At 40.1% G+C, this 27673-nt stretch overlaps 1 protein-coding gene across 2 annotated transcripts in view; it reads left to right on the forward strand.

The window, feature by feature from the left end:
- The first annotated feature begins 20465 nt into the window (after nt 1–20465).
- The window catches only part of rbfox1 (RNA binding fox-1 homolog 1), a 257633-nt gene continuing 250425 nt past the window's right edge, over nt 20466–27673 (forward strand). The window contains exon 1 of one of the 2 annotated variants that reach the window (XM_046865708.1): nt 20466–20555. Coding sequence is in view for 1 of the 2 variants with exons in the window: in XM_046865703.1 (XP_046721659.1) it covers nt 21273–21323 (51 nt within the window). In the remaining variant the exon portion in view is untranslated. Of the gene's footprint in view, nt 20556–20999; nt 21324–27673 lie in introns of those variants that run through there. The other variant, XM_046865703.1, reaches the window with a different exon arrangement.

The raw sequence follows: 27673 nt of genomic DNA on the forward strand, positions 1-27673 counted from the left end.
GTTAAGAGGGGCATCTAGCTGGGCTTGAAGTCAAGGGATTTTTTTTAGCTGGGTTCGCTGGAGATCGTGTTGTGTTGTTGCACATGTTTGCATATGTAAGTAAAGCCCTGTGTATTGGTCTGTTTGTTTTACTTTTGTATTATAGAGTGTTTATTTATGTTGTTTTACGTAACACTGTGGTCGTGGAGGAACGAATATCACAAAATATTTTAGATTTTTCAGGATTTTTTGCAATTTAATTTAATTACAGACATGAATATATGTGTCTGTACCAGATGTAATTTTTTTAGAATGATGTTTCAAGTCCCAAAGTTTCAAGGAGAAAGATGAGAAGGGTGAGAAAGGCAGGACATATCAGTTATATGGTCAAAAAAAGAAGATTTTAGAGAAAAGAAGACGATTGATACGTTGTGAAACATGGATTGTGTTTTGGGGCTGTTTTGCTGTGGCACATGGAGCCCTGAATCTGTGCAGGGAAATCGCCATCAAATCTCAACATTAACAAGCCATTCTGGACTGAAACCTATTGCCAAGTGTCAGAAATCTCTGTCTCAGTCGTAGCTCATGGGTCCTCCAAAGGGACAATAACTAGAAACAATAAATACAATAATAATATAATAAATAAAAAAACAATAATACAACACAAACAGCTAAAATACAGCCTCCAAAAATGGCTAAGAATAAAACACTGGACTATAATAAATTGGCCGTCTATAAGTTTTTATCTTAATCTTATCCAACATCTATGGACAGAGATGAAACATGCAGTCTGGAGATTGCACCCTTCTAACCTGAGACAGCTGGAAGTTTGCTCATGAAGAGTGGACAGACGTACTGTGGCCACATGCAGAAATCTCCCTGAGAGCTCCAGAAATCATTTGTTTGCATAATTGTCTCTAAAGGTTGTGCAACTCAACATTGTGCTGAGGGTTCCATCATTTTTGCCAACACCTTATTTATTCTTTTAAAACGAAAATGAATGAATAATCGAATTATTCATTATATATGGCATAAACAATAATGGACCCTAATTACTTCTGATCGTTTCAATTTACTTCAGAAAAAAACTGTGGGTTCTCCTTATTTTTAAAGGAAGGGTATCAACACATTTGACCACATCTGTTAATGAATGTACCAAACACCAAGACTGCATCTGATGCTCTGTTGGCTCTGTAGCAGCCTCCATGTAGACATTAGTATGCTAACAATGATGTTTTATTAGCTAGCCTAAGAAACAGGGTCAGAGAACGAAAAACAAAACAAAACAACAATGGGCGCAATATTTCTCCCGGTTCTTGCAGCTAATGTTCGTGGTCCTGTGCTGAGAAGATTCATGATTTGAAGTTTCTCGAAACATTTTTATCTTGAAAGGAAAAGATTATACAACTGCTTCCGTAACCGGAACAAATCGTTTTTTGTGAACATTTTCAACACTAAATGTAATTACAGGAGAAAAAAACACTGTAAATTACAAAAAAACAGTCATTTTGGAGGAAATTGTTGTGGTAAAAAGGAATAAAATGCTTCATGCTGTTGAGAGGATCTGCGCTTTCATTGCACCATCACCAAATCAAGAAAGAAAGACTCTTTAAGGACAGGATTTTTCCTGTATGTTGTAAGTAAACTCAGAGAAAGAACTGTACTCTGAGGTTTAAGTCGACAGTTAGTTTCACGCTCATCAGCAGATATTTCAGAGCGTGAGGAGACGTCGGCGTTGGGCCCCTGCGTAGCCGTGTTTCAGTCAGCAGGATATAGGTCAAGCTTCCTCAAAATAGCAGTAAAGCTGGAGGCAAGAGGAACGCTGGTGACCTGATGGAACAGTAACTCTGTATGGCAGTCGCCCACGTCCCTGTGTGTGCTTCTCTGCGATTCTCCTGAAACAACTCGACTAGACGCTGACATTTCAAGACTCATGGGTTTCACCGAAGTGACCGAATCTGCAGTAAGTCTAGAAAGTTTAATAAGTTTAGTAAGTCTCAAGAGCTGAAGAGAAGCTAAAACAGCTAATGAAATTTTATGTTTAGATAAATATCATACTCATGAGCTCTTCTGAGATTATATATTGCTAAATGTTGCTAATATTCACTAGCTAGCCGGTTTGGAACTGAGCTAATCTGACAGGATTTCTGAGAGTATTTGAATTCATGTTGATAAATATTGCTCATCATCAATGCCAACTCTACATAGCCAGTTATCACAGCCTTATCTGACAGAAATGTTGTATTACATTGATAAGAGTATGATAATATTCAGTGCTAACACAAGCTAGCTGTTTTAACCATGAGCTAACCTGACAGGATATCAATTTCAAAACAGCCTCATCTGACAGGATTTTTAAATTATATTGATAAATGCTGTTTATATTTAGTGCTAATATTAGTAGACTGTCTTGAATTTATTAGCTTGTGTCAAATTGAGCTTTTCTATAATATTTTCTGACAGAATTAATTGTTAACTCTATAAAGCTTGCTAATACAGAGTTAATTTGACATGAATTGTAAGATTTTGAACCAAAAACCTTCCACTCTTGATGGCTAATAAGTAATTAGAAGATAATATATGGTGCCTAAACATGATAAACGTCTGTAAACATTGTGTATTTATGACATTACTTTCATAAAAGAAAAAATATTACGTCAGTGCTTTCATACAGGCCTGTAAACCTATTCATGTACTTAAACGAACGAAAGAAACAAACAAACGAATGAACCAACGAACAAATAAATAAACGCATAGTTTTGACAGATGTTTGCTTGTAATCACAGGCAAGTGGCCAGAAGTTCATTTGCAAAAGTAAGCGCGTATATGATCCTGTAAGTGTCCTCGGCTTCAGCAGGAAGCTCTGCCAGGTCTACACAGGGAAATTAGGTTGCACTACATGATGACATGAAGGCCATCTGTCGCCCAATTATCAAATAGACAGTGCCATCCAGTGGAAACAGAGTGAACTCGGTCAGAGCTGCTGAGGTCATCATGCATATTAGATGCCTTTTAAATAAGACTTTTAGAAATGATGCCTCAAACTAGAGCCAACATGATCATAGATTAAGTTGTACAACACAATTCTTGATCACCCCAAATCCTTCACCTGTAAGAACCATCATTTGCAATAAAAGTTGCAAACTTTCTAAAAGGTTATTAGTGCCTATGACTATAATTCCTGAAGGTCCTGGAAACATGAACAGCTATTGATATGAATACCTGCGAATTTCCTTGAAGAAAAAAGGTGGATTGTGAGTGCTGTTGCTGGATGTTTGACTCATTGAGGTTTACTTGCTAGGAACATAGTTATGTTTAGACACATAGATTTGTTTATTAAAACAAAACAAATTAGATGTATGTTGGTAATTTGTGAAAGAAAGATATTGGCTTAAACGAAAGCTTATTTACACTTAACCCAACCATCATGCTTTTTTTCCATGAAAAGCAGTTTCTCAGTTGCAAAACTCGAAGACATTAATCTTGAAATTACGGGAATTCTCCCCATCCATCAGGTACACAAAAATAAATAGCGGCTGTCAAGATTTAGCTAGAACGGATTATATGAATTCTGTCATTTGGGTGGTTTCGGTAAACTAACACCGAACACATGAATTCCAGCATAATAGACAGATATCTGACACCCTCATGAAGGTGGTTTGATACAGGATATGTCTGGGTCCAGAGGCGTAGCTACAGGACCTGTCAGGACCAGGCAGGAGATTGCCCGGGGCTCTGAGTGTAGAGGCGATGGAAAGGAAGTCAAACAAGAAAGAGAAAACAAGTGCTGAGAGAAAAAGGAAAACATGCCAGAGGTAAGTGGTGGAGAAAATTACAAATTCATTTAATATGCCAAAAGTAAGCTAGTAAAAAATGAATTTCTAATAATAAACTACAACTAGCTGTTTTTAAAAATATATAGCAAGGTACTAGAGTTAGTAATGCAGAAGAGTTCGCTTGTTGTTGAACAATAGGCAAGGCGCTATTACAATATTACAACAAACTGACTAAACCGTTATTGGCACTTTTATATTATTGTACATTATTATAATAATTTTTTTACTATTGCGTTTCTGTTTGAAATGCTGTCAAGATCTTTCATAAAAAAAAAATTTCCTTTCCTCTTTTCCCCAAACCAATTATGGCTTGAGCTCTAAGGCTAATGTACAGCATCTCATAAAAGTGAGTACACCCCTCGCATTTTATTATATGTTCTCAAGGGACAATACTATAAAAATGAAATTTGGATCTACTTTAGAGTAGTCAGGACCATACAAAATTGTGTATCTTGTATAATCTGTTAAAATTTGATGCTTTGAGTAAAATTCTCTTATTTTGATCACTGGATGTTTTACATGGTACCTCATGGTAAAGAGACTCTGAGGATTTCAGAATTAGAGTTGTTGCTCTCAACAAAAATGCCGAGGTTATAAGAAGATCAGTAACACCCTAAATCTGAGTAACACTACAGTGGTCAGGGTCATACAGAGGTTTTCCAAGACGGGTTTCACTCAGAACAGACCTCGCAAGGATCCATCAAAGAAGACGAGTCCTCATGCTGTGCGTCAGGTGCAGAAGCTACAGTGTTGCTTTATAGGTTGCAGAAGCAGAAGGTCCACTAATACGGCATGCGGTGCTCAGACCGTACGCCGCACACTGCAACAAGTCGGTTTGCAGGCCGCCGTCCCAAAAGGAGCCTCTTCTGAAGCTGCTCACAAGAAAACCAACAAACAGTTAGCTGGAGAACTACCTGTCCAAGAGCATGAATTACTGGAAACATGTCCTGTGGTCTGAGGAGTCTAAGATAAACTTGTTTGGCTCAGATGGTTTCCAGCATGTGCTGCATGTGCTGGTGAGGAGCAACAAGAAGATTGTCTTGCCTACAGTCATGCATGGTGGTGGTAGCATCATGTTCTGGGGCTGCATGCGTGCTTCTGGTTCTGGGGAGCTGCAGTTCATTAAGGGAAACATGGATTCGAACATGTGCTGTGACTCTCCCTTCAGAAACTGGGCTGAACGGCAGTTTTCCAACATAATAACGACCCCAAACACAGCACCAAGATAAAAACTGCCTTGCTGAAGAAGCAGAACGTGAAGGTGATGGAGTGGCCAAGTATGTCTCCAGACACCTGTGGCGCTTCTCAAGCAGAAAGTGGAGAAGCTCCATGTGTCTAATATCCAGCAGCTCTGGTGAATTCTATGCCCAGGAGGATTAAGGCAGTGCAATATAACTAGTTCTTTTCAGAGGACAGTAAATCTGTACTGCTACACAAGCTGAACATTGACTACTCTAAAATATATCCAAGTTTCATTTCTATAGTATTGTTTTATTGTCTCAACTTAATCACACACATTTGTCTGTTCTAAATGTACATTAAATTAATACCTTTTCAAATTTTTTATTCTCTAATCAGCATTAAACTTTTTTTTCTCAGCTTTAAAATAATTTGCCTTCCTCCTACAGACAGATTTCTGGTCTACATGTTGGTTTATCATTTTAACAGCAAATACAGTCTTCTCTGGTGAAACCTATGACTAAAAATCCAGATCTCTAATTTCCCTGGATGTCTTCGCACATTGTCCATAAAAAAACGGACTGACGTGAAAAATTTGGACGGGACTAAAACCCGTTTCTGGGATAAAAATATTCCCGTCTGAATAGGGGTACAGTCACACAAGTTCAGGTGTTTTCAAGCAGCTCCTGACTTCTCGTCGAATTCTCCTTGTTGATATGCTAATGTGCTACGAGAGCTAAGCTCCCTCACACGGGTAAGCTGAGAGCTGGGATGCTTTTTTTTTTCCTCCTTCTGCTGTCACTTTCAGTTCTCTGTTGAAGTCTGCAGTGACATCTCATCTAAGCTCACACACACACACACACACACACACACACACACACACACACACAAACCCATCAGCATACCACTGGTAAGAATCGCTCTCTTTCTTTCTTAGTTTCTTTCTCCTCATTCTGTCTTCTCTCTCTTCTCTTTCTCGACAAGATCCACTGCTCGCTCCCTGGTCATGCCCGCCGTTTGCCTTTGATGCCAATCATTTGGTTTATGTGGTCAGTCAGGAGAATATTGACGAAAAAGCAGCGATAAAGCCTCGTTCAGAGTCCACCGAGGATGAATAGCGCTGACTTTATTGGCCTTATCAGGGCCCTACAGGCGCACCTGATACATCCTCTTCACTCTCAAGGGCATGTGGTTCTTCTCAGTCTCCTCTGCGGCTAATTGTGTCTGACGAAGGCTCACGTTTAAGCCATTTGCCACATTTTTAAGGACTTTAACTCAGCAAGGCAATTCTGGGCCTTTGTCACAACTCCTGTCTCATACTGGTTGTCTTCAAGGGGGTCTTTTTTTATTGTGAGGACAGATACCACAATGATCATGTAACACTGAATTATTACAAAAAAATATACTAAGCAGTTAGAAGGTTAGAACACCAAACAAAACGTTCTGGTCAAAATAATTCGATTTACCACTTCAATTAAAAAGTGGAGCAACTTTTTAATCGTTTTTCAGCTGTAAAACGTGATGTGCCTGGATCAGTTTATCTAACGAAGCCATGGGTTTATTTTATATTGAAGAGCTTATCTTCTGATTTGATAGTAACAGAGTGAAATCAAGATGAATAATGACTCCTTTTGGCTAAATGTGCAACAAGATGGTGCCTTTTTTGGTGTGACGTTCCATCGATGTTTATATGCCTACATAACATTACTGTTCACATTTTTAAAGATTGATTTTGCATTTCCTGCGTGAACATCCCATTCCACAGTTAGTGCTCATTTGCTGTTATAATAACATCCACTCTTCTGGGAGGATGTTCCACTAGATTTTGTGGAGATTCATTCAGCCAGAAGTACTGATGTAGATGAGGTGAGGGGGCCTGTGGTGCAATCAGAGTTCACATTCATCCCAAAGGTGTTCAATAGGGTTGGAACTCAATAGCATATAGCAATATCTTCATAGAGCTGGCTTCATCACAGCTTAGGTTTACTAGTTCAAGTGAAGGAAAAACTTAATGCTACTGCATCCAAGGACATCCTGTGCAGCTGTGTGCCGGTTCGGAGAAGAACCACATATGGCTGGAAATGTCGTGTGTCCTAATACTTTTGCACATATAGTGTAAATATCCTTTTAAATGTCAAGGTGATAGAACACCATGTAGTCGAGTGGCAACATACTCAACATTAGAGCATGATAGGAATGAATCTTTGGCTCAGTCTAGTTTTTTAGAGTGATGTTACACCATGGATATGGATTTTCATATCAGTTCATATCAGGTATTTCAAGGTGTTTCGAATTTCTAAATACACTGCCCTTCATTAATATTGGCACCCTTTGGTAAATATGAGCAACGAAGGCTGTGAGATTTTGCCTTCATCACCTAATATTTGGATTTGTTCATAAATACGCAAAAAATGCTCGGTTCTCATGGCAGCAATTACAAACAGAAGACAATTTTATCAACGTAAAAATCTTTCAAATATATCTACACACATTTATTGGCACCCATTTAGTCTCTTCCCGTAATGCCTGATGAGGTTAGAGTATACGAGGTTTAATATATATGCTTAATATGCACATTCAAGTACATATATAAAAGTACTTATAGTTGTTTCAAATGTTTTTTATTTATTCTGAAGGGTGGAGGGACGGAGGCCGGGGGACCTCCAATATAAATTTGGTCTATGACCTCCAAATGTCTGGAATAAAAAACAGTTTTGTGTTGATTTTGATGTATATTTTAAACAACAAAGGTGCCAATATTTACGGAGGGCACTGTAATATATTTCCATTTAACTGCTTTCACACTGCAATTACGGCTCAATTTACAGAACATCATATCATCATCAAAACATATGACGATGCCATAACACAGTTATACACACACTGCATTTTTCAACCTTAAATGAAATAAGTGACAGGAAATGGCAGGCGTATATTTTTTGTGCGATTTAAACGACTTAAGTTATAAATAACAAGTAAAATAAATTTTACCCTGACGTGACAGTTTTGATATATAATTCATTTAAAATTGTAATGAAAATATGATGATAATAAGAATCAGAAACTGAACACTTTATGAGTGTTCTGTGAGCAACTGCAACCCAACAATTTCCCTGTGGGATCGATGAAGTGTTCTGATTCTCAGACATCATCAGACATCAGATCGTATCAGAGATAACATACTGTACGATTACACAAAAACAGGTCATGAGAGAAAAAACTGGAATAACAAAAAATGTGACTGGGAAAAGATCTGAAATGAGCTTCTGTGATGGCGTCCTGACAATGAAGCGTTTGCTTGAAAGTTTGGGATCGGCAGCCATTTTTCCCGGTGTTGTTCACAGCTGACGATCTTCTGAAGTGACTGTTGCAGAGGTGGTGAACACACTTCTCATGAAAGATGAGTAGGAGCAATCTTCAGAAGTATTTCAGATCATTTAAGCTTCCTGAAATGGTGTCTGTGATCATTAGGATGATGGTTTCGTTATTTGGCCATTTCAGTGACTTGGTGATGGTGGTCATGAGGAACCTAAAAGAATCTACATTGCACACAAGCTGATCAGTGGAGAAGCCATTCAGGAAAAAACTAGACATCGTATTGAGGTCTATTTCTATAGAAGTCTCATAATTGTTGGAGATGTGACCCATTAGTGTAATGGTTATATTTCATGGCAAGTTAATGACAAAATGTTTTTTAATAATGTTGCGTTTTGAACATCAGTCATTGGTCATTCTCAAAGTTATGAGAGTTATAACATCAAATAATTTCAACATAACAGTCTCTATAATAACAGATGTCGGCTATGTAAAGTTTAACACGATGATTTAATACAATGCAAAACATGGCTTTGGTCAATAGGATGTCTGCTGTGTTCAAGGAGAAATTAAGTCATGCATCATTGTTTCTTCCATCTATTAAAAGTATACATGACCTGCGCTAAATATACTCCGTCTCGGAGCAGAGAGCTGCTGAAATATTAGAGGCTGGGATTCATTGATTAGGATGAGATTTTGGTAACATACATCAGCTTTTTTTTTTCACCTCAAAAACTTGTGTCGTGTAGACTTATCCATAGAGGAGGAACAAGAGCAAGAAGAAGAGCAAGAGAATAAAGAAATAGAAAAGGAAGAAGAATGACAAAAATAAGAACAAGTGCAAGAAAAAGAATGACAATTAGAACAACAGCAAACGGAAGAAGAGCAAGAACAGGAGCCCCAACAAAAAATACAAGAACAAGGAGTTCTAAAAAAATTAATCATGCAACAACAAAAGGAGGAAAGGAGAGCTCCTATTTTTTTTTACATTGTCGACCAGTATCAGGATCTTCACTGGAAATTTAGGTGTTGAAGGTCTCCAAAAGATACAACAAAACATTAAACAGAAATGTCATTTTAAAAATGGCACTTTGTGCTAAGCAGTGGGATCTAAAAGAGGGGAAGCTGAGGAGGAGGAGGAGGAGGAGGAGAAGGAGATGGTGGTGGAGGAGGTGGAGGAGGAGGTGACTGTCAGTCGAGCCTGGAGGAGAAGCTGATGGTGGAATTGTCCTGTCACTGGATGGATTGACTCATTCTTCCCAGCACACAGGGACCTCTAACAACTACTTGTCTCCTTCTGATTATATCTCCCCCAACAGATTATTGAGTTAGAGACTCTGACTTTGACCTTGGCTAAGTGCTCTGCTGAGTGAGATCTGGGGTTTCTTTCTTTTTACCCCCTCTGGCTTGGGTTTTAACCTTAATGGTTCGTTTTATCTCACTTTCTCCTCACGGGGTCTAAGCCCTCTTGAATTCTTGGCACTGATTGATCAGAAGGTAACTTACAAAAAGGAAAATAAAGATTAGGTGTTTGTTTAACATTTATAATGAGGGAGTCTCCAGTTTCAATGAAGGTCATTGGGAAAAAGGAATTATGAAGATATGCCTGTTGCCAAGTTATTTGATGGTAAAGGTAGGTTCTGCTTTGTAGCACTTGTAATGATGCTTTATTATGCATTTATTATAAAGCATTATCATCCGTTACCCCGTGAGACCAAAACGCCTTCCTATGCACGAGCATGTGTCCTTGGAGGAACGGGTGTAGGTAAGTGGCAGATGGTGTTTTACTGACAGCACCATTGTCTCTGACATTATGCAGAGAGAGACAGAATACAGCCTTCAGAGGGTTCTGTCTGTCCAGGAGATATGCGGCTTATCGCCGGTCGTTCTTTTGTTGGCACGTCCTCCCGTTGGCCCACGTCACGCTCTTGGCATCTTCCACGAGGGCTGAGATCCAGAAGCTGGAGACAGACACTCTGTAGCTCAGGTCAGATTTCACCTCGTGCATCGCAGCCTAAATCTATATGTGTATTGATGTTTTATTAGTATGTCATCACGGTGCATTATTTAGTTTGGTGCGGTGGCCATTTTGTCTGTCAGTCAGTCTGTTTGTTACCAAGGCAACGTGCAATCCGGCTGCGTCCGTGTCAGTGATTTACATATTATTTACATATTATTATCATATTATATCTTTGATTATTTGATGGTTATCTGCGATTATCTGAGACTATTCGAGATTGCCTGTAGTTACCCAAAATGACCGGAGATTACCTGAGATTATATATAGTTACCTATGATTACTTGAGATTATCTGGATTATCTGAGATCACATCACATATAAATTCAGGTAATCACAGGATCTTCATATAATCATAGGTAAAATCATATCATCATAGGTAACTGAGGGTTACCCCAAATTATCCAAGATGATCTAAGGTTATATATTATATAAGAGTATCTGCAAGAGTGAGACCTATGATGTTGTATGGTTTAGAGACAGTGGCATTGAGTAAAAGACAGGAGGTGGAGCTGGAGGTAGCAGAGCTGAAGATGTTGAGATGTTCGTTGGGAGTGACGACGATGGACAGGACTAGAAATGAGTTTATTAGAGGGACAGGGCATGTAGGACGTTTTGGAGACAAGATGAGGGAGGTGAGATTGAGATGGTTTGGACATGTGCAGAGGAGGGACATGGGGTATATCAGTAGAAGAATGCTGAGGATAGAGCCACCAGGAAGGAGGAAAAGAGGAAGAGCAAGGAGGAGGTTTATGGATGTGGTGAAGGAAGACATGCAGGTTGATGGTTTGAAAGAGGCAGATGTAGAGGACAGGGGGGTATGGAGACGGATGATCCGCTGTGGCGCCCCCTAATGGGAGAATCTAAAAGTAGAAGAAGATCTGAGGTTACATATAATTATATGAAGATATAATCTGTGGCATCATGCGTACAGCCCAATCACAGCCATGCCAATATTCAATATAATATCACACCTGCTTGTGTGATATTCTTTAAATAACATGTATAGCAACAACAAAATGCCCATTGCCCATCGTAAAAATGTGTTCTGATATGGAAGTATCTGTGGTACAAGAGAAATAAAGCAGTCCTCGAGCTACTTTTCTTAGAAAACGCATGAAAATAACGTCCAGCGTGCGTTTGATTCCACACTTATTGCCTCTGCGAACATCGGAATGCGAACAGGACAGATCCGTTACAAAGCAGGACGTGTATTTGCACAACACCGGAGGCTCCGTGACTAAAAATACGACTAGTCTCCTAGGTGACTAAGCAAAGTTTTCTCTCTCGGAGGCTCTAGCGGTTGACTTTAATTTCCCGAACGGCTCGCCTTTCTCAATCTCAGTGTCAAAATAAATAGAGCGCTCACACTCCTGCTCAGATTCTTTCTCCTCTCTGATTCTGGCTATTGGGGTTTTGGGGCATTTACAGATAATATATTTATAGTTTTTTATTGCTCATCGTCTGGTGGTTTTTTTTTTTTGTTTTGTTTGTTGTCCTTTTTTTGTTCGAGTGTCGCAGTAACCATGGAAACGTGCAATTAAATGAGGGAGTGAAACAGCAGCCAGGGCTGTGAGTGTGTGTGTGTGTGTGTGTGTGTGTGTGTGAATGGGTTCATTGGATGGAATCTGTTCACGCTCCACCTCACTCAGTAACGTGCTTTATGAATTTCAAAGCAACCATTTAGTGCTGTGTTTTTGCCTTTTTTTCCCCTCCGTTTTGAAATCATGCGTTTTGGATGACAAATGTTATTGCATGGCTGCTCGTCAGGTATATGTGTGTGTGTGTGTGTGTGTGTGTGTGTGTGTGTGTGGATGGGCAGTATTTAGGATACATGCATTTCAAATACGTATTTAAATATAAAATGGCTTCATATTTTGCATCAAAATACTTGTATTTTTGTAGTTTTAAAATACTGTGAAATACTTCGTAAGTAGTTCCACATGATGACATCATAAAAAAGCGCCATCTGATTGGTGCCCACTCAGTATTTTGGCCAGACTTGTTTCGATCGGAACAGAAAATTGATCTATATGGAAGAATGTGGTGAAGGTAAGAAACGTGCAGGTCACCAGCTTTCTAATACTGTAGGTGTCCAATGATCGCTAAATAAATATTTGATTGCTGAATTTTGTACCCCACCTGAAGTAGCTGTTTAGTAGGATCATATATTATTATATTTATGATCAACAATCGAATGATTAATTAGGGACAGCGCATGTAGGATGTTTAGGAGACAAGGTGAGGGAGGTGAGATTGAGATGGTATGGACATGTGCAGAGTGTAGAGCACAACCTCTTTTTGGAAAAGAGGAAGACCAAGGAGGAGGTTTATGGATGTGGTGAGGGAAGACATGCAGGTGGTTGGTGTGAAAGAGGCAGATGTGGAGGACAGGGGTGTGGAGACGGATGATCCGCTGTGAAGACCCCTAATGGGAGCAGCTAAAAGAAGAAAAAGAAGAATCAAATGAATAATACGTTAGAAACTAGTTGCTGCGAAAAAATGTTTGTATTTTAAAAGTTTATATGGATGGACCATGTGTGTGTGTGTGTGTGTGTGTGTGTGTGGGTGTGTGGGTGTTTGTGTGTGTGTGTAAGAATGGACAGAGGAGAGACCAGACAGATCCAGAGGAGACCTGATTATGATGGAATTTATTTAACAGATGACAATTAAACTGTGCTTTTTATTGCCTTATGCTGATGTCACACGACCAGTGTTTATAACCTTTAATAACCTTTAATAATCGAATGCAGTCTGGAACTGCTTGGTGGCAGTGGCTTCCATATGGCATCATTTAATATCATATTTCATGTGCATTACGTTACAACTAAGATTGCATTTAACGTGACATCCAAAATAAAGATCACTTCCAGGGGCGTGTCCTTCTGCGTGATCACATGACTATGATGGTCACTGATTGGACGCACGAATCTACAATCTGGCAGCGAAAGAAATCTCACGTCTCTAACTTTCTTTATTATACTTTCCAAACCACTCCAGCTTGATCCTCTCCATTTCCCATTCTCCTTCTCCTCCCTCCGTCGTTTTGTCTCTCTCTCTCTCCTCGTTTACCCTTTTCACCCCCTCTTTTCTGACCTTTTCGCTCGCTCTCTCTCTCCCTCGCACACGATCCTGCGCCTGTTTATCTATCTCATTCATCCATTATCTATCTCTGTCTCTGACTGTTCATTCATTCTTCCTTTCTTTCGCTGCATCTCTCTCTCTCTCTCTCTCTCACCCATCATCTCTCGGTGTCTCTATCCATCTCCATTGTTCCACTCTCCCAATCAATCTCACTCTCTATCTCTCTTCCTCTTTCGTTCTCTTTCTCACACTCACACAGTATCTCAACCATTCTCTCTTTTTACTCTCACTCCATCGCTCATTAATTCTCTCACTCTATCCCTTGCTCTTGTGCCTTTCTTTTTCTTTTCCTATACAGTATCTTCTGTATAACCATTCTAACTCGCTCCATCTCAGTCCGCTTGATCCTCTCCATTTTTCTTCCTTTTTTCTTCTCACCCCTTCATTCACTCTATTATTTTTGCCCTTTTCACCCCTCCTCTGACCTATTCATTCTTTTTTTTTCTCTGTCTCTTTTGCTATCTACACAACCTATCTTATCCTAACCAGTCTTTCTTTCTTTCTTTCTTTCTTTCTTTCTTTCTTTCTTTAATTCTCTTGGTTTTGTTCTGTCCCTCTCTGTTTAACTCGTTCACTCTTAGCCTGATTTGTAGTGCTGTCGGAAGCTTTTGTTACACACACACACACACACACACACACACACACACACACACACACACACACACACTCTCTCTCTCTCTCTCTCTATGGGCAATGACTGTTTTACTGTGCTCTAATGATCCAGCAACACCTCCAACACAGCAGCTTGGAGATCAGCGAATCCCCTGCCGTTTTTTTTTCATTAGAGACACAAACGAACGAGACACACGGAGAGATTTCAGCTTTTTTTCCCCTTCAAGCCGAAGTGGATGAAGAGCGAAGGCTGCTCCTGCCTTATCGATTCGACTATAAATGTGCGAGCGCTAATGTGCTGCAGGATGCCTTTTTAATAGACGAGGGTTTATGTATGCTTCGCTCGGGAACTCTGTAAAACGTTATGCTTCCGGTAGAAGTGTCAGTTTGTGTGTCAAGTTTGTGTCAACTACGTCTTTATACCATATAATATACAATATATACACAAAAGTTTGCGGACACCTAACTGTAAGATTGGTATGTGCTTTTTGAACAGCCAATTCCACATTTTTCTGTTATAATAACCTCCATTTTAGGAAGAAGTTCCACTAGATTTTGGAGTGAAGTCAGGTACTGATGTAGGTGAGGTGAGGAGGCCTGGGGTGCAGTCAGCATTCACATTCATCCCGAAGGCGTTCAATAGTGTTGGAGCTCTATAGCAGGAGCTCTTCCACTCCAACCCATGTAAAGCAGATCTTCTATAAGTGCATTGTCATGCTGGAACAGGTTTGGGTCTCCTAGTTCAGGAAAAATGTTCTTTCATACTTCCACATCCATAAACATCCTATACTATACATCCTATACATCCAAAAGCCTCCAACTTTGAACCACATATAGCTGTAAAAAGCCAATACTTTTGCACACATAGGGTAGGTATCTACTTAAAAGTCAAGCTGATGGAACAGCGTGACACATAACAGACATACTGTACATACAGCGCTATGGAATAGAGTTGACTGCAATCAGTTACTTATCAAGTCAGAGCATGTGTCAGGGTCATGTGACCTGGTTGTTATCCATGAGCCTGATTTATTAAAGCATCCTCAAGTAGACTTTGTCGCAGACTTCCTGTGCAATTCAATGTTCCAGCTTCTTTCCAGCAACACAAAGATGTCTTGCGGTTGAAAAAAAACACACACAAAAATTACAGAAAGATCCAGCGCCAGGCGAATCGACGAGGACGGACGAGTAATAAATGGAAACAATAAGCAAAAGACGAGAAGCCAAACAAGCAGCCGGTGATGAGATTAAAATAAGCTAACTGGCTGCTAAAGGCCACTTCAGAGTCGCATTTCTCATCCGATTTGAATTTATATCGAGTTTCTGCGTTCCCTATAATCTCTCTATTGACTCATTTTGGTCACAATGGGAAGGCGTAGCCATGTAATAATGAAGGTTATTATACACATCGGGTCAATTTTGGCATTTGGCGCGGCTTCCTGTTTGGGTGGAGGCAAGTAATTACTGGGAGAGAAGGATAAAAAAGCAGAGGAACAATGCGAAGAGACCTGCCACATCATTATTGCATTTTATCCTTATCTTCTGGTCTGTTTTAAATTCATTTTTGTACTTGTTGATTTATTCCCTCGCTCACTCACGCTGGCTGAAACGATTCAATCTGCTCAGACACACGTGAATACACCACAACAAAATTGCACATCATGTGTACCTTCAAAAATAAATAAAACAGTGTCTCTAGCAGAAGAACTTGTGTAAGATGGACAACATGGGTTCAGACTGCCTCACCCCCACAGTCAGACATGGAGGTGTAAGCATGATGGTTTAGAGCAAGGAGAGTTCGAGACTTATCCTAAACCAACATGGCTCCCATTCCATACTTCAACAGCATGCAATTCCGTCTGGACTGCGCTTCATTGGAACCGACTTCACCGTACAACAAGACGATGAGACGAATCGTATGTCCGAGCTCTGTAATCATTATTGAGAGACCAAACAGTCATCTGAAGTGATATCTGTCATGGAATGACCTGCCCAATCACTGCACTTAAATCCTACTGAACTGCTCTGGGATGAACTGGATCATAAGAAAGAAAGAACGTCTTCTACAGGAGGAATGGCACAGTATTACCGCTGAATATTTGGTGTCCGGATGCCGAGGGTGTGTAAAGCTGTTCTTCAATCAAAATAAAGTGGAACCATATGGACACATATATATTTAATTGGTCAAAGTAAATCTTCATACCGTAAAATTACAGAGTTTGTTGCATAGAAACAAAAGGAACATGCACGTGTCTCTCAAAAACATTTTAACAGGCTCTGTAAACCTGCAAAATCAATTCAATATAGATCATTCTATTCATTTATTTATTTATTTATTTAGTTGTTATTTGTTTGTTGAACCCCTTTTCATTGTGACTGAAACATGCTAATTTATTTTTGGACATAACGATTGTTTCATAAATGCTATTAGTATTTTAAGAGTCGTTTTAAAAGTATATAGTACAGTATAGTATAGTTCTCAAACCAAGTTATTTCATGTTTTCACTGACCTTATAGCAGCTATAAATGGTCATTCCCTTGCAGCCTCTCTTTTTCTCTTCTTTTGCGAAGACAAAACAAACTTCCAGAAATGTTTAATAAACATATCATGAAAGCATCTGCTGTACAAATACCTGTAAATGAGCTGCTACTGTAGAAAAGCACTCATATCTATAATATTATAGAAAACAAATGAATGCCTTCTGACCAATCAGAAAGGAGAATTCCAGAGCTCTGTGCTATAATCAGTTTCTATCATCTTTGACATGCATCTTCATGGTAGTTTATTTGCACTAGTGAAAACGTCCGAGAGCAGTGGGATGTAATTGTCAGCCATGATGTTGCATCATTTGCAGCAGAAAGCGATTAAGGACGAGGTGAAACGGGTGAACATTCGCCTGGCAGACAACAGCACCTCGTCTTTCTGCTGCTTGTAAAAAATGGAGAAAGGAATAATCGCATTAGTGGCCACAGAGATGACACGGAGCAGACAAATGATACGTCGCCAACTTTCATTCGGGTAAAACGCGAAAGCCTGAGTGTGCGAGAGCCGCGGGAACCACGGAGCCATTACTGATATTGTGCTGCAGGTTCATAAATAACCATAAATATTCCAGAGACAGAAACCTAATCCACTCTGTTCCTCTTGTTGTTCCTCTTTGCTCACAGTTACATGTCATGTGGTAACACTCAGGACCCTACACAGCTTTATTCTGATGTATGATGTCAACTTAAACACACACACACACACACACACACACACACACACACACACACACACATGGAAAGTGTGTTTGGGCCTTCTCTTTTAAAGAGCTAGAGTGATGTCATATTTATTTGATAGGTCTAATAGTCATTCATTTGTTCATGTGTGCGAAATGAATTCTATCCAGAATCTATCCAGGGAATGTTATCTGAGTGTGTGTGTGTGTGTGTGTGTGTGTGTGGGAATACTGTTCAGATAGAAAAAGCTTATTACTGAACACACACTTTCACATACAACTGCATTTTAAAACACTGGTTTACCTGCTGGAAACCCATACCCACAGCACAGGAGAAGAACACCTGAAATTCCTCACACACAGTGAGCCTTCACATCGTGGACACTGGAGCTGTAAGGCGGCACCACTGGCCACGTAGAGTAGGTTATGGGAACATATTTGTTTAATAAAACTCATTATTTTCACTCATGTATTTATTTATTTAAATTATAAATGTCTTTCACATGTACATTAAGTGTTAAAAGTGTCTCCATCTCACCCCCTCACTTACCTCCTCACCCTGTCTCACTTTTACCCCCTCAAGCTGTCTCCATCTCACCCCCCTCACCCTGTCTCACTTTTACCCCCTCAAGCTGTCTCTATCTCACCCCCCTCACCCTGTCTCACTCTCCCCTCACAGTGTCTCCATCTCACCCTCTCACAGTGTCTCCATCTCACCCCCTCACCCTGTCTCACCTACCCCCTCAAGCTGTCTCCATCTTACCCCTCACCCTGTCTCACTCTCCCCTCACAGTGTCTCCATCTCACCCTCTCACAGTGTCTCCATCTCACCCCCTCACCCTGTCTCACCTACCCCCTCAAGCTGTCTCCATCTTACCCCTCACCCTGTCTCACTCTCACCCCCAAAGTGTCTCCATCTCACCCTCTCACCCTGTCTCACTCTCCCCTCACAGTGTCTCCACCTCACCCTCTCACTTACCTCCTCACCCTGTCTCACTCTTACCCCTCAAGCTGTCTCCATCTCACCCCTCACTTACCTCCTTACCCTGTCTCACTTTTACCCCTCAAGCTGTCTCCATCTCACCCCTCACTTACCTCCACACCCTGTCTCACTCTCACTCCCTGAAGCTGTCTCCATCTCACCCCCTCACTTTCCTTCTCACACTGTCTCAATCTCACCCCCTTACAGTGTCTCCATCTCACCCCCTTACTTACCTCCTCACCCTTTCTCAATCTCACCCTGTCATAGTGTCTCCATCTCACCCCCTCAGTTACCTCCTCACCTTGTCTCACTCTCACCCCCTCACTCTGTCTCATTGCCACACATTGATGTCAATCAAAAAAATGTCTAATGACTGGAGAGAGTAATTTAAGCCCGTGTGAAAAAAAGCCCTAGTAAACACTGGCTGGCGTTAAGAAATTGGAACGTCAGGACAGGATGGAATGATATTAAAACACGATGTCTCCCGGCACTTTAGGAGCAGCAGGGATGTAGTTAAACAGAGGTCACTGATGACAAGTCCTTTACCGCCTGGGCCGCTGCTAACCCAATTTATGTAGACTGTCACCGGGATTGAACAGCTGGCTTTCTACAGTGCTGATCTGCACAGGGCTGACGTTAGTGAGGAAGAAAACCCGAAAAAACACTATGTCTTTGACATGCGGATGTCAGGTGTCATGGCTGGCGAGGACTAAAACCTTTCAAGGTTTTAGGTTAGATGGTGGAGCAGAGCTTGAAATCGGAATGATGGGTAAAATTGTAGGGTGTTTCATGTTGCCTGACACAAAGAAGGTAATGAAGACAAAAGCTATTACTGTTCACATACCTCTGTATTAAAAATCATGTTTACACACCTGTCCTACATGTTCATGTTGTATCTTGTGCTCTCTCTCTTGTGAATGTGAAATAGTGCTCAATGTTGTTATAGCTTTATGGCTTCATCAATATAGCTGTACTAGCTGTGTACACTTATCTACTCTCTCAAAATCATCTACGAGGTGGTATCAAAACTGTTTACAAGAAAATACTTTATCTAGAAAAAGTTTACACACTATCACCTTCAAAATAGTGTCCTTGCAGAGTAATGCAGAACTCCCAGCGTTTCTCCAACTTCTGGAATGTGTCCTGGAAGTTTTCTTTTGGAATCGCGTCAAGCTCCTTCTGCGATTCACACTGGATTTCCGCAACGGCGTCAAAACGGCGAGCTTTGAGTTGGATCGTCATCTTTGGAAAAAGAGGGCGAAGTCTACAGGAGCCGTATGTGGCGGCGAGTAGATTTCAAAACAACGTGAGGTATCTTTCCAACTGTAATTAAAATGTCAATTGATCCTATTCATTATAAAAACTCACACCAGCGTACGAGACACAGCGCCATTTCGCAGGAGGTTAATCTGTTTTAACGCTGTACCATTGAGAGCATCCTCACTAACTGCATCTCAGTGTGGCACAGCAGCTGCACTGCTTCGGACCAGAAAGCCCTTCAGAGGCTGGTGAAAACTGCAGAGGGTGAAAACTGCTCAGCGAATCATCAATGATACATTTCAACAAACATTTACAATAAACGCTGTCTGCAAAGGGTGAGAGGCATTATCAAAGATACCTCTCACCTCAACCATGGACTATTCACCCTTCTCTCATCGGGCAGCACTACAGGTGCCGCACAAACAGACTGAAGTATAGCATCATCTATATTTGCACTAATGTACATTCCACCCATATTTATACTATTTATACTGTATCATATATACATTTATACTTGTACATAACTATATCATGTCCTTTGAGAATATTATCTTCTGACACGTCTGTCTATGGATATTCTTTGGATATTGTAATTTGTATATTACTATATATACCATATATTATTACCTACTGCATCTTCTGTACATTATTCACCCTCATCCCTGTATACGTATATGGACCTCATACCCTATTTATCTTACTGTTCTTTATTGTAAATAGGTCATTTATGCACTTCCGGTTCCATGCTGGTTGTCTCTGTAGATGTACATTGCACAATGACAATAAAGTTTAATCTAATATGTTAACGATTACAAAGTGGCATAACGGCTAACCCAAGGGACATTAGGACCATGGGGATGCCAATCAAGGGAAACCTCCAAAACAGGTGAGGTCTCAATTAGAGTGACAGAATCAGGTGACTGTGACAGAGCTGATGGAAAGATGGCGCTGTTTAAGGAAGATGGAACCCGGTGATGAGGTGATGCCTGGAAAACTACAAGCTGGATTCAGTAAGTAAAAAAAATGTTGTTAAAATGAGATAAAGGAAATAAAACTCGAGCAGAAAAGTTGAAAACTCCGGACAGGTGAAGGTGATGTTTTTGTAAGTCACTCTATCCTCTCGCGCTATTGAATATTTAACAGAATTGGGAGTCGCTACCATTTTATTGAAACGATTATTAAACGAATCCATCAATATTAGTAGTTTATCAATTAATTCAATTTTCAAAAATTTGCTACTTGTAAAAACTTCCGACAAAAACCGCACGTTCGCTGCGGGCTCGTGCTCAAAAAAATCAAAGTGTGCCGGTGTTGTAGAAGGGGGCGTGTCATGAGGCGGAATGGTGCGCGCGCTCGCGCTCCGAAGTGACACACGCGCTCATTTGCATCGTGGGCACGTGGCTACGCACCGGCGACCGCCCGCTCGCGCATCTCTCTCTCTCTCTCTCTCTCTCTCTCTCTCTCTCTCTCTCTCTCTTCCCGTTTCTATCTTCCACACTCCGTCGCCGCGCGCGCAAATCCGCCTTTACCTCCTGCAAATAAAGAACCAGGGAGCCACTTTCTGCTCCTCGCGCCTTTTTTTTATTTACCTCCCTTTCCGTACTGCCTCCCACGACCACCTTTTTTACCCCAGCACCGCCGCTTTCCACTTCCCGTAACCCCCCCCAACCCCTTCCTCCTCCTCCTCCACCACCACCACCTTCACCTGCTCCTCTACCTCGACCGCCATGAAATCCTGGCAGCTGATGGCAGCAGTGGTGGCAGGAGATGCCCTTCAGGTAAGACACGCGCCGGGGGAGAGAGAGAGAACGAGCGCGCTCGCGCATCAGAGACAGGAAGAGCAGGAGGAGGAGGAGGAGGAGGAAGAGAAGGAGGAGAAGGGATGTGCACGCGAGCGCGGCGGGGACGCATTCCGGTGCGACGCCGTTAATTAAAAAAAAAAAAAAAAAACAAAGAAAGAAAGAAAAGAGAGAGAAAAAAAGAGAAAACGTGCGCTTCCTTTTCTTTTCCCCCACCGGAGGTCAGTGCTCGGTGTATTTCGCGGAGAGGCTCGCGACTTGGTTTTGTGCACACTTTGGCTCTAGCATGGCATGGGACCCGCAAGGCGCGCGCGCGCATGCTTTATTTATGGCTGTGTGTTTACAAAAAATGAGACAGATTTAAAAAAGAAAAAAAAGAAAAGATCATCGCACAAGCGGATGATTTTGTGATTTTATGATCAAGTTGCATAAAAATGACGTACACAGTAAATGAGTGAATGATGAATTGTTTTTATTGTGTATCAGTGATATTTCTTGCGTACATAAAAACGACGCATCTTTTTTTCTTAATTTTTTTTCTTGCATACACAGAAGTTTTTGCATTTGAGTGTTTGGGTGCACCTGCTCTGGCATCACGGTGATGAGCAATGCAGCAAGTCTCCTGGAGAACATCTCAGGCAGCAGCACGAAGTGGGTGGAAAGAGTTGTGGAGTTTTAGAGTTAAGCGTCTTTTCAGAATATCATGCATACTGTGCAAGGTTAGGGCGCACGTGCATGCTTCATTTATCGCTGTGTGCTTGATGGAAGAGAAACTTGCACGAGAACGATGCACAGGGAGGGTGCATTTTGTGTTTCATTGCCCATGTTATCAACGGGTTTGCGACAATTGCGTCAGTGGTCACTTTATTGTTCACTTAACATTTTTTCTGTGGAAATCTGGTGTGAGAAGATGCTGATTACCATCCTGAGCACAACGTGAAGGGAAGAGAATAAACGTAAAGCAATGTCCTAATGTGAAATCGCTGTTTGACCTAAAGAGAGATGTTGATCATGATGATGATGATGATGGTTTTGGTACAATCTCCACTTCATACCATGCACCTGAGAACTTGTCATCTCTCACACAATTTTTTATTTTTTAAATAAAAAAAGCAACACCACCAAGTCCGCAGTGAGGACGCAGTATTATTGCTCCATAATTTCTCCATGATTGCTTATTGTTCCTCGAATACATTGATTAATGGATGAATTAAATATGTTTAGCGTGTCAGCGTTTGTGAGGAGTCGCAGAACGTTACAACCCTCAGACATGCTGTTGAGGGGACAGGAGGACAATAGTGATGATCAGCACCTGTAGAGTGGCCCAGACTCTCCACAGCGAACTATACATGTTCAGAAGAATTTCACAATCACGTTTATTGCATGTTGATGGAAGGAGACTCCAGTGTCAGTGTTTTGTGACCGTCAGAGGTCAAGCTGTGAGGAGCGATCGTTTACGTGTTCATTACTCCGTAAATGGCATGCACTTTATTTCTTACTTACTTCAAGAGAGAGAACAAGAGGCAGGTGATGGAACGACTGCTTTATAGCACTTTATAATGATTAACAGCTGTTTACAGATGTTTATAACTGTTTATAACTTTACCGCTGTTTAAATATGTTTATAGCTGTTTATAACTACAGCTGTTTATAGTTGTTTACAGATATTTATAGATGTTTATAGTTGTTGACAAATGGTTATAGAGGGTTTATAGCTCTTTCTAACAATTTAACTGTACAGTTGGGATTATATCTGTTTACAGATGTTTGTCTGTTTGCGGAAGTTTATATCTGTTTACAGATGTTTGTCTGTTTGCGGAAGTTTATATCTGTTTACAGATGTTTGTCTGTTTGCGGATGTTTATATCTGTTTACAGATGTTTGTCTGTTTGCAGATGTTTATATCTGTTTACAGATGTTTGTCTGTTTGCGGATGTTTATATCTGTATACAGATGTTTGTCTGTTTGCAGATGTTTGTCTGTTTGCGGATGTTTATATCTGTTTACAGATGTTTGTCTGTTTGCGGATGTTTATATCTGTTTACAGAAGTTTGTAGCTCTTTATAACTTTACAGCTGATACAGATGTTTAAAGCTGCTTATAACTGTTTGAAGTTTATAGCTGGTTACAGATGTTTCCAGCTGTTTATTATAATCATTTATTAAGTATGTGAGAAATCATGCCATGGATGTTCCACAGCATAAAATGTATCTATTAACGTATCATCCTTTACCATGTATAATTTTACAGTGTTGGCAAATACCATGCTGTGGTGTGTATGGAGGAATAAAACACCTCAGAACATGTGGCTAAAAAGTGAACAAAAAAAAAAAAGAGCTACTTTTACTATGCCACTAATCACCAGATTACTATTACAAATTCAACTACTAAGAAAAAGTTGCATGTGAACATGAACGGGACAGTCAGAGGAGAATAAATATATCTAAAGATATCTAAATATATATTTTATAATGGAGTTAAAGAAAAAAGAGAAGAATAATACCAACAGATAAAACAGAAGGTTTTCATTTTATTTATATATTTATTTTACATTGAAGCTGAAAGGGAACTGTTTTTAAAGCCTTGAGGGTTTTAGAAGCTTTTTAAACATCAAAGTGCTGCGCATTAGAGAAAAAACAGAAGAAAAGGACGTGCATTGTACATGTGCATTAATACATTAGAGACATTTCTGCCTTGAGTAGCAAGAAAGACGCGTGTCTCAAGGTAAAGTTAGGTCTGAATGGAGGCCGTACGGTCTGTAGACGTCAGACGATCTTCTGTCGAGTTGCTTTGTCTGAAGCCGCAATAAAAATGTTCCTTCGTGCTGTAATGATATTGTAACATACGCACTCTTGTGAAAGAAACGAGGCTGTCGTTATTATAGCATGTTTAATTAGCTTGCAGAACAAGACCTACTTTATTTATTTATTTATTATTTATTTATTTTCCCTGCTAATGGGTCCCTGGTGGCGACGGTGCGGAAAGTCATACGACCCAAACGGACTAAGTGTTTCACACTGGTTTAATGCATTCAGTTTTTTGAGAAGAAAGCAGCTGGACTCAATGGGTGTGTAAGCAAAGCAGATGAACAAAATCTAAGCTAGTTTCAGCTAGCGAACGTTGAAATTATCGTGATCAGGTACAAACAAATATAACAGCTTGCATAAGTAGATAATGCCTTTGTGAACTAGAGTGATGCAGCTGAGGTTGAGGAACTGAGGAGCTGTGGGCGGGGCCACACATCACAGCATGACAGCATAGGCCACGGATACTTTCATTGAAAATTCACAAGGATACAGGTCACATTTCTATAATGCTAATTCTGTAGCGGACAGTATTTACTGAAATTAGTGATGGCTAGTGCATTGAAGGAATACCAACAGTTTCACGAGTTCCAGTTTCATGTTAATAATAACATTTATTTTGATTTACATGATCTGTGTAAAGCTGCTTTGAGACAACGTTCATCGTTAAAAGCGCTATACAAATAAAAATGAATTGAATTGAATTTACGAAGACATGCAAAGTTGATGTACGATCATTTTAAGATCATTTCATCATTTCTATAGTAACGATGTATACAACGATTCGTTACACAATACGGCAACTTTTTTTTAAGGAGTTTATTAGACAATAAATGAATGTGTTTCCAGTGTCAGTCAATGCGTTTTCCACCAAAGGTTTTTCAATTTTCTAAGTAAGAAACAATAAAAAGATGCATTTTATTTCCTTATTGACTTCCAGCAAAAAATACATTGCGAAGCTGGTTGAGTTTCTACCTTAACTGTAAATGTTCAAATTTTGTCTCTTGCACATTTTATACATGCTCGCAGGACGTATCGATTTGCTCTCCCATATGATTGACTTTCAGGTCACTGAATCTGAACAGTGCTATATTAATACATTTGCACTGACTCCACCCCTAAATGACAATTTTCCACATTTTTTTTTTTTTTTTGCAGATGTGCATAATAGAATGTTATTTTGCACAAATAAATACAAATTAGGTCCTAAAGGAGACACCGTTTAACAATATCTGGCAACATTAGCTAGTGTCTAACTAAGAGGATCTGAAACAAGTGATGTTTTTATATGGTTATGGATATGGGTTTTCTTAAGGTTTAGTTTTTTTGCAATATGAAGCATCTCTTCTAAGCAAAATGTATTGTCTAAAACAGTGTGTGTCCTCACATCATAAGATGACAGGAAGTCAGCAATCTGGCTTTATCCAGACACAGAAGTCATGCGGTGTGTGTTTAGCTCACTGCCTGAAGAGTCACATATTTACCCAGATTTGTGTTTCTCACTTGGCAAGTGCCATTCTAATTAGCTGATAAGTCGAGGTTTTGTGTTAATAGTAAGAAAGGTGTTAAACTCTTATTAAAAAAAAAACAACCAGTTCAGAAAATATGGATAATTGGAGTGTACATGTGGAACTTCAAAGTGAGGACACCTACAGCGGCAAAGTGTAGAAACCCCCCCCCCAAAAAAACTGCTCTATTCGAGGAGCCCTTTGATGATCTATGATTTTTGGCTGAAATAGGGATTGAGTCCATTAAAGCCTACATGTAATGTTGCTAGTGTTTGCTAGCGTAACCACTAAGGATATGAATGAAGGTCGAAAGTGTGAGGAACGTTTGAATAAGATCACAGAGAATAGAATAGCATTTATTTATCCCATATACATTACAGCAGAGTGAACTTCTTTCTTCACATATCCCAGCTTGCTTAGAAGCTGGAGTCAGAGCGCAGGGTTGCATCACCTCTAGAGCACAGAGGGTTAAGGGCCTTGCTCAAGGGCCCAAGTGTGGCAGCTTGCCGATACTGGGGGCTTGAACCACTCTTCGCACCTTGTTCTGAGATGTCCTCTAGAACAGCAGTCCCCAACCTTTTTTGCGCCACGGACCGAATTAATGTCTGACAATATTTTCACGGACCGGCCTTTAATGTGTGGTGGATAAATACATCAAAATAAAATGATACGACCGTAAAAACTGATATTTTTAAATATAATAATAATCGTGAATCCACTGTGTTGTTTTTTGTTCATTTTGCAGTAATTTAGCGGTAATGTATTATGTGTTAGCGGCCGGAGCCCCTTTAAGAAGGTAGCGGATGGCGGTAAGACATGTGACCGAGGCATCATGACCTGCATCAAGCGTGAGTCATAGACAGATGTGCTGAAGAGAATCCGGTCATTTTCCAAAATAAAACATCGTTCAGAATCAGATAATAAATAAAATGGAAATAATGTAAGTTATGTATTCTTTCTGTGCGGCCCGGTACCAATTGACCCGGGGGTTGGGGACCACAGCTCTAGAGCTTTTCTAAAGCTTTTCCCCTCACCTACATCAGTAACAAATCTTCACTATTCTTTAATTGCAGATCACTTCTGAAAGGATCTTCATTGTATAAATGGGCGTGGAGGAACATTATACACAAATGTGGATCTCCTACACTGTGGCAAGGCTGTAGAGGAAAATGGCAGTTTTATTATGTTGACAAGTGGCAGCAAATAAAAAAATCACAATGGAGTTGATGAAAGTCTGGTTCTTACAGGAGCTGTTCCAAAAAGCCAAAATGCCTCTCCTTGTTAAATGGCTTCAGACGGAACCCTGAACATTCAGCAAGAACTCTTTTAATACTCTGTTGTCTTGTTATTGTCGTTCCAGGAAATGTAAAGCGCTCGTTCCAGGACACATTTTGTTTTCCAGGTTTAAACCCTTAGATCTTTTATAGACCTGGCGTGATGTTGTCGCTCACACGGCTGTAAGCCTAAACCCAAAATCGACCCAGGTGTATAATCTGTAAAATGGTGTTTATATAGGTTCTGGTGCACGTGTAGGAGTAAAACGATTACTAATTACCTCGTGTCGAACTTCATGTGCCGTGAGCAATGTCTCTACACAATTCATCACGCTGACAATAAAACTGATGATGATGCAATAAAAGGTTACAGGTTTCTGTCAAGCTGATTAATAGACCACAGGTTTAATTAATGCTTGTTATTAAACATCTGAGTTCTGTTTTCAGCGTAAATCTGGAACAGTGTGTACTCCTTAAATCAGTTCACTATGAAGTGAAGACCTCTATAATGTGCATTATTTGTTCCTATGCACAGTAGATTCCTGACTAACATGCGTTTGTGTTTTTTTTTGTAGATGTTCATGTGCGTAGATGTTCTTGCAAGATCATTTTTGGAAGGAGCCTCCAGTTTTAGTTAGTAGTTTTTTAGTTTTTCAGTAAATGAAAGAAAGACTGGTGTGGGAATGACTGTTTATAGCTGCTATAACGTGAACAAAACATGATAAATATGACTATGAATCAAA

This window comes from Silurus meridionalis, chromosome 14 (genome assembly GCF_014805685.1).
Source record: "Silurus meridionalis isolate SWU-2019-XX chromosome 14, ASM1480568v1, whole genome shotgun sequence".
NCBI lineage: Eukaryota > Metazoa > Chordata > Actinopteri > Siluriformes > Siluridae > Silurus > Silurus meridionalis.